General features: G+C 38.8%; 1 protein-coding gene across 2 annotated transcripts in view; it reads right to left on the bottom strand.

Annotated features, from left to right (window-relative positions):
* LOC120801191 (ribosomal RNA processing protein 1 homolog B-like) overlaps positions 1–11,838 on the bottom strand; it is a 41,330-nt gene extending 29,492 nt beyond the window's left edge. For both annotated transcript variants that reach the window (XM_040147819.1, XM_040147820.1), the window contains exons 1-6: positions 11,553–11,838; positions 10,935–11,017; positions 9,347–9,404; positions 9,155–9,240; positions 5,452–5,513; positions 5,235–5,364 (exon numbers count right to left, since the gene is read on the bottom strand). In XM_040147819.1, coding sequence (XP_040003753.1) covers positions 5,235–5,364; positions 5,452–5,513; positions 9,155–9,240; positions 9,347–9,404; positions 10,935–11,017; positions 11,553–11,679 — 546 coding nt within the window. In that variant the 5' untranslated portion in view covers positions 11,680–11,838. The remainder of the gene's footprint in view (positions 1–5,234; positions 5,365–5,451; positions 5,514–9,154; positions 9,241–9,346; positions 9,405–10,934; positions 11,018–11,552) is intronic.
* Between the last annotated feature and the right edge of the window lie 1,982 nt (positions 11,839–13,820).

Below are 13,820 nucleotides of genomic sequence, written 5' to 3'. Positions count from 1 at the left end.
AGACAACCAACTCTAAAAGCCTATATGCTGTTGACACCTCTATATTTAACAAAACCTCAAGTGTCAGTACAGTGCAGTCTATGATTTCAACCTCTTTCTGTTTCCCTCTCAACCTCTCCCTCTTAACCCATGTCCAAACCTAATCCAGAGGAGTTGTGAAGTAGGATCACCTCACCGGGTTTAACATTTGTCACTGTGTCCGCCTGAATGGGGTATTATTGACAGAGGGGTCACTAAGCCCGTGTCCTACAGTCCTGGTTGAATTTATTGGCAACCCTGGATTTTAAATAAAGAATTTACAATATCTTCAGAAATAAATGCGAATTAACCAAATTTGTCTGATCAGAATATTTAACAAAACGTCCAAAGTTACAAAACAAAAACATAAAAATATACTTCATATACTGAAATACAGACATATGGAGCCCTACATGGAGCCCTACTGAAATACAGACATAAAATGTACACTTGACACAGTTACTGGCACCCTTCGGATAAATTAAATTAGTTCCTCAAAAAAAAAAAAAAAAAAAAAAAAAGTTTCAGTGCTTAAGTTTCCGTGTTCACATGACTTGAATTGGCCAATTAATTATGGTTTTACTGCATAAAAGGGGACTGGTTGTTTCCAGTTCCATTTTCACAATGGTGAAGACAGGAGAGCTATCACAGTATCAATTGATGAAACCATAAATGATAAAACCATAACAATTCATAACGTTATCAAGAAGTTTCACAGTCAATTCTGTTAAGATGCTTCCAGGACGTGTTGCTAAGAAGAAACTCAATGAGAGGTCTGCGAAAGTTGATGCAGGTTGTGGAAAAAGCACCACACAAGACAACTAAAGAGCTTCATCTAGACCTTGGAACAATCTGGAGTGGTGGTTTCAGCCCATGCCATTCGCTACACATTAAACCAGTAGGGCTCCATGTGTGAAGGTCAAGAACGACGACTACTGAAAGAAAGGCAAAAAGGCAAGACTAATGTTTGTAAAAACCTTCACAGATAAGCCAGTCTGTCTGGGAAGTAGAGCTCTTTCGGAAAACAGTGCTTCAGCTTTATAGGTGATGAAATGAACACCCTTTCAATCATGCTCTGGGGCTGCTTTGCTGCCTCTGATACTGGAGTCATTGAATGTATCAAAGGAAGGATGAAATCAGAGGGTACCAGGGCAAAATGTGTTACCCAGTGTCAGAAAAGTAGTTTTGAGGAAAAGGTCTCGGGTCTTCCAAAGCATGCATCCAGCAGCACAAATGAATGGTTGAAACGGAGAAGATGGACTGTTGAAACTGGCCAGCAATGACTCCTGACCTAAATCCCTTTGAAAACTTTGTAGAGCATTGAAAACTGCCATTGCAAAAAGGACTCCTGCAAATTTTAAAGAGCTTAAAATCATATCAATGGAAGAGTGGCAGAAACTACGAGCAGACAGATGCAAGAAGCTTCTAGATGGCTACAAGAAACAGAGGCTGTCATCGTTGCCAAAGACATAGACATAAACAATAGCACTTGGTTGCCATTTAGTAACTTTATGACAAAGAGCTAAACAAATATCTTTAGAGACAAGTTGAGTGAGGTGTCCAAGCACAAGTGCACACAAAATCAAACAGAAGACAGAGACTTAGGACAAGGGATGGTATTCAGTGAGGATATGACGATACATAATAAGATCTAGCTATCTGTTGTTCCTCTCTTACCTCTCGTCAGGATAAAAAGTGGATGAAAAAACACAAATGCTGGTATTAACCACACATATAGAAGAAACCAAAGAGTTTTATTTTTTCCTAAAACATTCTCCAGAGTGAATACATCTGAAAACTCTACAATGTATTTTAATAGACGGGGAAAAAGAGGATGCCAGCTCAGACGCAGTTGGATGGTCTGTGGCATAAAGCAATGAAGACCTGTACTTCCTGCTGGCAGGAATAACTGTTCATATAAGTTGTTAGCATCACAGTGCAATCATTACTATTTTCTGTTGGTTCAGTTGTCCCAGCAGAAATAGAAAAATATGTAAATAAGAAAAACTAAGTCATGAGTTCAGTTTTAATAAAAATACAGTGCAGGTGATAACAGAACTGGGGACAGAACAGATTTTTATTCAGCTCAGTAACCAGACTGAGTCCCACAGTTTTGTTTGCAGAATAGGATAACGATAAAGAAAGGACTGTTGTGAACAGAGACCAAAATAAAAATCAATTTGGCCAACTTGGTGTAGATGTAGTTTTAAACTTTCAAATACTGCCTTAAAAACCATCTTAATCTTTTAGATTTTAGATGTGCATTACCTCCTATAAACTGGTGTGAGAATGCCTGTGAATCTATTTTTCCATTTTAGCATTTAGCCGATTTTACATTTTCAGCATTTTGCTCTCTCACACACACACACACACACACACACACACACACACACACACACAATGGTCCATTCAATTGACTGGACATGATTTAGAAAGCCACACATCTGTCTGTATAAGGTCGTACAGCTGACAACACATATCGAGCAAAAACCAAGCCATGGAGGTCAAAGGAACTGCCTTCACAGCTCAGAGACAGGATTGTGTCGTGGCACAGATCCGGGAAAGGCTACCAAAAAAAAAATTAAAAAAATTAAAAAGTATACAGCATTGAAGGTTCCCAAGTGCAAAGTGGCCTCCATAATTCTTATATGGAAGAAGTGTGGAACAACCAGGACTCATCCTAGAGCTGGCCGCCCAGCCAAACTGAGTAATCACGGGAGAAGGTTCTTGGTAAGAGAGGTGACCAAGAATCCAATGGTCACTCAGGCTGAGCTCCACAGATCCTGTGTGGAGATGGGAGAAACTTTCAGAAGGATAACCATCAGCAGCACTCCACCAATCTGGGCTTTATGACGCAGCGGCTAGAAGAAAGCCTTTCCTCAGTGAAAGACACACGAAAGTCCGCTTGGAGTTTGCAGCAAAAAAAAAAAAAAACCCTAAAGGACTCTCAGACTGTGAGAAACAAGATTATCAGGTCTGAAACCAAGATTGAAGTGTTTGGCCTAATTTCTAAGGCTGGAGGAAAAACCAGGCACCTCTCATCACCTGCACAATACCATCCCAACAATGAAGCATGGTGGTGGCAGCCTCAGGCTGTGGGGTGTTTTTCAGCGGGCAGGGAAAGGGAGACTGGTCAGGGTTGAGGGAAAGCTGAATGGAGCAAAGTACAGAGATAACCTTAATGAAAACCTGCTCCAGAGCACTCAGGACCTCAGACTGGGCTAAAGGTTCACCTTCGACCAGGACAATGACCCCGGGACAATGACAGAGCCAAGACAATGCTGGAGTGGCTTACGGACAACTAAGCCCTAATGTCTTTGAGTTGCCCAGCCAAAACCCTGAAATGAACCCAATAGAATATCTCGCTGCCAAAGGTGTTTCTACTAAGTACGCAGGGAAGAGTCTGAATACTTGTGCCAATGGGATATTTCAGTTTTTCCTTTTTAATAAACATGCACAAAAAAAAATCCTAAAATTGTGTTTTCACTTTATCATTATGGAGTATTGAGTGCAGACTGATGAGGGAAAAATACATTTAAATCATTTTAGCATAAGTCTGCAAAAAAAACAAAATGTGAAAAATGTTGAAAGGGTCTGAATACTTTCTGAATTCACTGTATATTGGGTTGTATAAAAACTAACTAGATTATGGAATCTAATTTTACAAAACATCCAAGTGTGGTTCAGGTAACAGACAGTAGATTCAGAAGGGTTCACCAAATTAAAGACTTAAATACCTTTTTTAATACCAAACAGAATGTAGCTTAATACCCATTTCTCATGTTCGCTTTCCTCCTGCTCCACATATACGCTGCATATATATCTGCTCCACAAATCTTGACATGTCATTTGGTGAAACTAACAGACCTTTGACTATAAAAACAATATGTGTTGCCAGTTTTCTTTCACAACTTGGTTTAGTGTGTGGCTTATAGAACAGGCTGAAGCCACCGCTCCAGGCTGCTCCAAGTCAGCCTGAAGCTCTTTGGATGTCTTGCGCTGCGTTTTTTCCACAATCTGCACAGATCTTTGCAGACTTCTCTGATTGAGTTTCTTCTTAGAGCCATGTGATAGAAGAGTTGTAACAGTTTTATGAATGTGAAACTTCTTGATAACATTATGAACTCTTGAAACAGGGATTTCAAGATGTTTGGCGATTGCCTTTTATCCTTTGGAATTGATGCTTTTTGATAATAACATCTCTGGTGCTCTCAGACAGTTCTCTTGTCTTCGCCATTGTGAAATAGAAACTGGAAACAGCCCCATTTTATGCAGTAAAAACCATCATTCAATGGTTAATTTAGGTCATGTGAACACTGAAAATTAACCACAGGAGAGTCTTACTTGTTTTTTTATTTTGTTTCAGGAACTAAGTTAAATTCATCAAAAGGGTTCCAACAATTTTGTGTTTATATCATTTCGCTATTATGCAAGTTTTTTTTCTTTTGTTGAATAACCTTTTACCAAAATATACAAAATTGGTTAATTTGCATTTATTTCTAAAGATATTCTGCCAATAATTTTGACCAGGAGTGTAGACATTTTATACATCATGTAGCCCTAACTGGACCACCTACAACAAGTAAGGGAGATGAATTCAGTGCTTTGTAAGTCATCAAGGCCAGTAGATACCGACCATGACTGAACGGGATCAATTTTATAGAACTTCCAAAAACTCTGAGTTTATTTCAAGTCATTAAAATGTGTTGCTCTAATAAGAGCAGAGCAACCTTATGATGTGTTCGATAAATCACTGTCTCCTCCTGACACTTCAAGTCTCATGATCACTTTAGTTACAGAATTAATAATTGACTTGCATCACTCATTAAATGTTTGCCTTTGTTGTGATTTGGCTCTCTGCTTTTCTCCCCTGAAAGTACATGTTGTATTTCATATAAGTGGAATAATTTCATCTAATGTTAGCAGTCGTGCATGTCATTTGAGGCACTGAGCCAACTTCAGTATAACATGTGATTTTACCACCTTGATGTGTTGAGTAATAAAATATAAAAGCCAACTCCTGTTTATCATGCAATTTCCCCAAAGTCAATGGCGAAAAAACAATAGCAACACTGGACTTGTCTGAATTTGGCAAGCCTGCTTCAACTCAACACTCTCACACACAAAAGGAACTCAATAACACAAATGTCAACCCCAATTGCCCGTTATCTATAACAAATGCCAACAATGTCTTTAAAACACTGATGGTGGTGTACCTCTGCTGAGCCCACAGCTGCCAGTTCAGTCATGTAAAGGTCCAGGATGTGGAACTGCAGCCCGCTGGGCGCTGCGCTGTCACTCTGCAGGAGCTGAGCTATCAGCAGCTCCAGAAACCTGGCAACCATACTGAGGAGACAAACAGTTATTCACTTCAAAATGATATAAAACAAACATGATCAAAAATATTCTATAGAAAAAATTTGAATACATTACCTGCTCTCCCAGCTTCTCCTCTTCAGCAACTCAAAAGTTTGTCTGAACATGAAGCGAACCAGCTGTTAAAAAGGAAAATAATACATTATAAATAAGTAGGAAAATAAACATTATTTGGATATCTAAGAAATTAGAAGGTGTGGCCTCATTATTTCATGACAAATAAGGGTATATAGTTGATTCCAAGTGTTTGTTCTTATTATACTACTTTCTCCGCTTGGAGTCCACTTGGTGCGGACCATGCGCAGTTGTTGCCGGCACATAACTCAGACCCTCTGTTCTTGAGTGTTACCAGCAGACCCTTGCGTAAAGTATAACAGCCTAAGTCCTGACAGTGTGACAGTGACCCAGCATTAGTTCATGACAAATAAGGTCTAGAGTTGATTCCAAGTGTTTGGTAGCTGTTAATGGGAACTCTCAGTATGCAGTCCAAAGGAATGTCATTGCAAACGGAGGACGACATCATTAGGCTGATGGCAGAAACTTTAGGAGTGGCAAAATCAACAATTTGGTACATTCTTAAAAAGAAGGAATGCACTGGCGAGTTCAGCAACACCAAAAGGCCTGGAAGACCACCAAAGACAGTGGATGATCGCAGAATTCTTTCCTTGGTGAAGAAAAACCCTTCCTAACATCTAGCCAGGTCAAGAACTCTCTCGAGGAGGTATATATCAATGTCTAAGTCTACAATCTAGAGACATCTTTGTGAATGTAATTACAGAGGATTTACCACAAGGTGCAAACCACTGGTAACACAAGAACAGAAAGGCCAGATTAGACTTTGCCTAAAAAAAATCTTAAAAAATGCCTGCCCAGTTCTGGAACAACATTCTTTGGACAGATGAAACCAAGATTAACTTGTACCGGAATGATGAGAAGAGAAGAGTATGGAGAAGGAAAGGAATGGCTCCTGATCCAAAGCATACCACATCATCTGTCAAACATGGTGGAGGCAGTGTTATGCTAGGGGCATGTATGGCTGCCAGTGGAACTGGGTCATTGGTTATTATTGATGATGAGACTGCTGATAAAAGTAACAGGATGAATTCTGAAGTGTATATGGCTAAATTTATCTGCTTAGATTCAGATAAAAGATGCAAAACTGATAGGACAGTGCTTCACAGTACAGATGGATAATGACCCAAAACATCCTGCGAAAGCAACCCAAGAGCTTCTCAAGGCAAAGAAATTGCCTTTCAACTGGGTTGAGCCTGGCCTTCACTTACTGAAGACAAAACTGAGGGCAGAAAGACCTACAAACAAGCAGCAACTGAAGGCAGCTGCAGTAAAGGCCTGGCAAAGCATCCAAACGGAGGAGGCTCTGAGGGATGATGTATAAAAATGACTAATTCCTAAACAGTTAATGCGATATTTTTGTTAAACCCCTTGAATTAAAGCTGAAAGTCTACACTTCAATCACATCTTCATGGCTTTGTTTCAAATCCATTGTGGTGTACAGAGAAAAAAAAATTACGAAAATTCTTTCACTGTCCAAATACTTACCTAACGGTATATTCACACTGCCCAGTCACCAAATCAAGCAGGTTGTTTACCAGACAGAGTTTGGGCAACCTGTCATTATTGTCAGTTGGAGATGTTGATAGGGGAATATCAAAATAAGTCAGACTCCAGGCTCTATAATTGTAATTCAGCACAGTGAGTGTGCTCATTTACTTATTTACCATGTCAGGTGTTCATAACAGCAGGTATGAACACCTGAGACAGACTGGTTTTATTTTGTTATTCTATGTTTACAAGAGAGAGTCTCAGCTGGCTAACAAATGTGAACATGTCTTTGCAGGGCTTGAAATTAACAGCCACTAAAGAACAGTAAAAACTGATTTGACAGGTAAGGTTGACAAGTTTTTTTTCCCTTACGGATAGTTGTGGACACCATGGACACAAAGTTCTTCTTATTATACTACTTTCTCCGCTTGGAGTCCACTTGGTGCGGACCATGCATGCAGTTTGCAGGACAATGAAACTGATGAAGCTGAAGCAGAATATTGTTTGAGGTATTTTTATTCTAGTGCTAATATGATACCTGAGTTTCTGTACTGATACCAAAATTATTTCAACACCTTACTTTGAAAGTTCTCAACAAGATTTGCTAAAAAAAACCCTTTAATAAAATAAGCTAAAATTTTACAAATGTTAAATGTTGTATAAATATAAAAAGATATACAAGAACTTAAATAAAATACAATCCAAAGTTGGCAACATTTTGATTTAAATCAGGAACTCTCTCATTAAAGAGGTAGTACAAATCTCACACATTAGATGGCAGCACTTACTTAAGGGGCATTGCATGTCAAATCAACAGAGGCCTCCCGACTGAGCATCTTGATTTTGCTTCATACTTTATGTAAATATGTCATTGTACCCAACAATTAGTATGAAAAATATTCGGCTTGTATCTTCTTTAGTTTTTGAGATATGGAGGCTTTGAAAGAGGGGTTGTGGCCATAATAAGTGTTGCTAAAAAAATGGCCATAAGTCCATAAGTCATTAATTTTTAACTATTCATGCTACATGCTTGAAATTTTCTAGGATTTTCCTACACTATTAGATGTCTTTAACTTCTAAAATGGTTATCCTACATTTGCATATTTTCCAAGTTATGGCTTGTTAAAAATTGTATGAAAACATTCTTTCATGCTCTGGAGCTCACTATATCTTAACACTGAACCACATCAGATCTTTCACATTTTTATAAATAATACTCATGTTATAGTATTCTAATTAACTGGGTGCATGTCTGTAATACCTCATAAATCAGAAATTTTGATTTCTTACAAATTAAAAACGTTTTCACACCTATGTTTCAAGTGCATATTGCGCATGTATGACAAGGTCTACCCACAAAATATGAAGTTGGTACCATGAATTAGACTTCGGCATTTAGTGTCTGTGTGAGGTCTGATAAATTGCCTAAAGTGATATCACTTGAGTCAGCGTAAGCTGTGTCTGAAGACTACAACCCTGAAAAGTAAAAATATGCGGGCGTGTGGAGTTAGAAAGAAGTTAGCTTACTAGACGTCTGTAGCTCACTCCTAATCTCTGCCTGAGGTTAAAGGCTACATCAGCTGTTACTGGCATCACACCCAAATCTTTCTGACAGTACTGTCAGTGGTCGAGTTGCATTGTGTGTAATGTAGGTGTAAGGTTTTGACAAGGAAGAAGAGGGTGTGGAATTAAGAAGACAATTTCTTCCCCTTTTTCTTTTAAACTGTCAATCGTGAGTCAGAAAATGTTGTTGAAGCGCAGTACTAATGTGGTAGAGTACTCTTTTTGTGCAAACAATTCTCAGGTCAAATTTTGGCAGATCGACTAGCAGACTGTCAAGTTATTGTACAGTAACTTCTTATTTTCTTAACAAAATTAAGAACTGCGTATTATAACTCTTCACTTGTTCAATTTCATTAATTACTTCTATTATGATGTTTTGGTTGGATAGATGATAGTTTAGTTCATTTAATATGGCATATGACTTTTTGTTTGTATCTTTATTTCATCATATGAAAATTTCTATCATGATATCATTAAATTTGCCGATTGCATTCATGTAGGAAGGTACTTATAGGTATCATACAGGTATCATATAGATTTTTTTTTTCATCCAAAGATTTAAGTTATTCCATAATGAAGCTCTAACAGCTACTTTAAAAAGGTTAAACTCATTCAGTATTCTACTCACACTAACCTGAAAGAACTTGTCCATCCGCAACCTGTCGATACCAGTCCACTCTCTTTTAAAGGTCTGCAGGAAGCTCTCCAGGTATAAAAACTCTGCAGGGAGAAACACATCGTCATGAAAAGTACAAGTCTTTTCTCATGTGCCATGACCTGGTTTTACTTGATCGCATGAGATTATGAAATTACGTGGGCAACTTACGTCCATCAATATCGTGAAAGCTGTGGATTAGGGTGGAAATCTGGTTTGATAGCTCCTCCTAAAGAACAAAAGTGAAGAGTGCATTTACAAAGGGTTAGGTCCATAAATATTTGGACATTAACATAATTTTCATAATTTTGCTTATGTACACCACCGCAATGGATTTGAAGCAAAGCCATCAGGATATGATTAAAGTGTAGACTTTCAGTTTAATTCAAGGGTTTAACAAATATATTGCATTAACCGTTTAGGAATTTCAGCCATTTTTAAATAGTCCTTATGGACTTAACTGTAAATTTCAAACCAGGAAGGATCAGATAGGAGTGGTCAACTGAAAACATTCATAATCGCATTTTACAGTTTACGACAGGGACAGATTCAAATGTCTCTGACTGGGCTCCTAGCGGGATTTTCATTCCCCATCAAGATGTTGTCGAGACCACAAGTCACAAGACGCCAATGGCAAATCTATAATCTTTTAGCTGATACTTGTTTATTATAAAAACACTTAGCAATTAAATAAAGATAAAAATAAACATAATTTACACTTGAAGAAAATAAGGGTAAAAATTACATAAAAATGAAACCTAGAACACTTTTTATCTACTCAAAGCTCTAACTGCAAACCTATATTCTGATACCAACATACCACATCTATCAAATATTGAACATTACTACGACACACATGGCATATGACTGCCATTCATAAGAGTTTCTGTTGAAAAATCAGACACCTAATCTTCATTTCTATGCCCACAAAAACGAGGCATCACATCCCACTTGTGATGCCTCAGTAGCCCTTTTCAGACATAACATTACAATGAAAAACACTAATGACTTCTTCTATCTGTTAGAGTACTGTCTTTTGAGCTTCTAAACTTAGGTCCTTACTACAGAAATATTCCGTAATGGCTTTATACAGTCACTGCTGGACGACAACTGTGAGAGAAGCCTTAATTAATGATCATTGTGAGCACAAGGGATGTTCTCAGTGAATTCACTGATGCATTTTCTAATTAATTTCACAATTTATTTGAAAAATGATCCCTCTGCACAATTTGTGAATCCCATATGTATTTTCTCACATGTTGCAGCATTTTGATGGATATTCATAATTACATAATTAGAAAATGCAGTAAGGGAGATTTCTTTGGCTGTATAAGGTTTTTTCTTTAATTCTTTTTCCTGGCACTGTGAGGTGAAAGAAATATTTTTACAGATATCCCTGGTTAATTAAACAGATTGTATTTTCTTTGTTCATAAGATATATAAATTAAGATAATACATTTATTTAACCTCTCTGTCTGTGTATTTAACCTTTCGCTACTGCAGCATTTCCATTAATCTGACAGTAACCTATTCAGACATGAGCCATGTTAAGTGTTACAGAAATGTTACTAAGATTGCCAACATGAATTTTATGGACAAGTGACTCGGTGCTTACTCCACGAGACTGACGTTTAAAATTGCCATCACATTTAAATATTTAAGTACTTGTCTGAGAGGGTCTTAAATGCTCTCTGTATGCAACCGCATGTATGTTCTCCCATTATACGGGTCTGTAAGCGAAAACATAGGAAAAACATACCTGGAGCAGTGGTTTGTCCTGCATCCACAGGCAGTAGAAAAGACCCTTCCATAGTTTGAGCAGTTCATCACCTGTGAATCCACCTACCCAAAGACAGGAAGACTTTGTCTTTGACACATTTCCTGAGCCCAAGATGCAAGTTAGCTGTATACAAATCCTGTAGACTGCAGTGATTATTCATTACTTGGGTTTTTTGACAGTGAACATAATCTTCAGTCGCTGGCCTCGTTGACTGCATGTTTCAAAATAAAATAATATATAGCAACAAGTAACAGTGTAAATAATCCAGTTATCGTTGCGGCATTACAGCTAACTGGTGGCCAGCTGTAAGATTAGCTACCTACAAATAAATGAGCCTTTGAGCTAAAAGCTGAAAAGCTGACTTACCTTCACAAGTATGCACTAGCTATGATTTTATACCCCCCCCCCCCCAAAAAAAAAAAAACATGCGCCAGACTATGACCAGTTACTTCTAAAACTGTCGGTTTTAATCATTAATGTGCCTTTGCCACCATATCCATTTTCAAACCAAAGTTAAATTTAGTTTAGTATTTACGCTGTATTCGAGCTGTCTTTAGCAAGCCAGCCTAGCTGGCTAACGCACACAGGATATCTTACCTGTCGTTTTCTGTGATCTGACATTTATGTATTTCCTCAGTTTCTTTATAGCCTTGGTCCGGATGGGCTTCTCGTTGGAGGCTAATTTCTGTGCGAACTGGACTTCTGGTTCCTGAATGAACGCCATGCTCACACCGCTTCACGTGGAGGTAACTCTCTCTCCTCTACTGCTTTGCTCTCCCTTCCTCGTCCCACGTTTCCCTGTGCTGCGCGGACTGATGGCGTCACCAGAGCGCAGCTTGTTGCACTTCTGCACTGGAGCGCGGAGCGGCATCGTTTGAATGGCTTAATTTGTTCCCTACCCGGGTGGGCGAAGACCCGCTCTACATTGCCTCTGCTTGGCTTGGTTGGTTAGGTTTAGGCATGAGGAGTGGTGAGATGGTACGTGTTAGAATTCAATTCAATTCGATTTTATTCCTTATAGTTATATTTACACAGACCCAACATTCCTCCGTGAGCAAGAACATGCTGACAGCAGCAAGGAAAAACTCCCTTTTAACAGGTAGAAACCTTGAACAGAACCCGGCTCATGGTGGGCGGCCGTCTGCCCCGACCGGCTGGGTAAAAAAAGGGTGTAAATTGTTTTAATAGGGTGTAAATTAGTACTAATAAAACTATAATAATAGATGATAATCATAATATTTGAAGCAGTGGGTGTTGAGTAGGAATATGGGGGCAGTAGGTGGTTTGTAGTCACAGATCCAGATTCTCTAGCACCAGGAGCAGAAATACCTGCAGAAAGCGACAGGAAGACAGAGGAGAGAGACACAAGAAAGCACAAAACTACGGGAGAGAGAAGAAGTCAAGTTAGTAACGAGCATTGATGCCATATGAATCCCTGCAGATGGAGAGAAAGAGAAGTCCCCCAGTAGTCTAGGCGTATAGCAGCATGACTAGGGAGTGGTTCAAGCCAAGCCTGAGCCAGCCCTAACTGTATGCTTCATCAAAAAGGAAGGTTTTAAGCCTACTCTTAAATGTGGAGAGGGTTTCTGCCTCCCGCACCAAAACTGGAAGATGGTTCCACAGTAGAGGAGCCTGAAGACTGAAGGCTCTGCCTCCTATTGTAGTTTTGGAGACTCTAGGAACCACAAGTGAGCCTGCATTCTGGGAGCACAGTTTTCTACTGGGGTAATACGGTACTATGAGTGCTTTCAGATATGATGGTGCCTGACCATTAAGGGCTTTGTAGGTGAGGAGGAGGATTTTAAATTCTATTCTGAATTTTACAGGGAGCCAATGCAGAGAAATGTGGTCTCCTTTCCTAGTTCCTGTCAGTACTCACGCTGCAGCATTCTAGATTAGCTGGAGAGTATATAAAGATTTGTTGGGACATCCTGATAATAAGGAATTGCAATAATCCAGCCTAAAGGTAACAAAAGCATGGACTAGTCTTTTTGAGAAAGGACGTGCCTGATTTTTGCAATGGTACGTAGGTGAAAAAAGGTATACCTTGAAGTTTGTTTTATGTGAGAGTTAAAGGACATATCCTGATCAAAGTGAACTCTGAGATTCCTAACAGTGGTTTTGGAGGCCAGGGCAAAACCATCCGGAGTAACTTTATCATTAGATAAGGTGTTTCTGAGATGTTGGGGGCCAAGCACAACAACTTATTTTTTGTCTGAGTTCAACAGCAGAAAGCTGCTGGTCATCCAGGTCTTTATGTCCTTAAGGCAAGCTTGGAGTTTAGCTAACTGATTGGTTTCACCAGGCTTCATTGACAAATACAATTGGGTATTATCAGCATAGCAATGGAAGTTTATGGAGTGTTTTCTAATAATATTGCCTAAAGGAAGCATATACATATACTGGCATTACAGAGGGCCTTCCTATATGTTTTAAGACTATCATACCAGGCTAATCAGCATTATTCCATTTTGGTTGAACGCCATATAATTTCAAGTTTTTGCGTAGTTTGCTTTAATATACGGGTTTGGGAGTTAAACCATGGAGCTAACCTCCTTTGTTTTATTATCTTCTTTTTTAGAGGGGCAATAAAGTTAAGTGTCATTCTCATTGAGCCTGCAGCACTATCAATGAGTTGATCAAACTGGGAGGGACTAATGTTAGCTAAGGAGTCCTGTTATTTTGTAACATGGCCGTGAAAGTGTTGATGGAATCAGTTCCTTAAATTTAGCTACAGCACTATCAGATTGACATCTAGAAAATACATTTTTGCCTAATAGTGTGTAGTCCAGTAACAGGAATTCAATAGTTATTAAATAATGGTCTGATGAAAGAGTAAGTGGTAAGGCTGTTAAATGTTCAATT

Source organism: Xiphias gladius, chromosome 16 (genome assembly GCF_016859285.1).
Source record: "Xiphias gladius isolate SHS-SW01 ecotype Sanya breed wild chromosome 16, ASM1685928v1, whole genome shotgun sequence".
Classification (NCBI taxonomy): domain Eukaryota; kingdom Metazoa; phylum Chordata; class Actinopteri; order Istiophoriformes; family Xiphiidae; genus Xiphias; species Xiphias gladius.
This window is presented reverse-complemented; position numbering and strand designations above follow the sequence as displayed.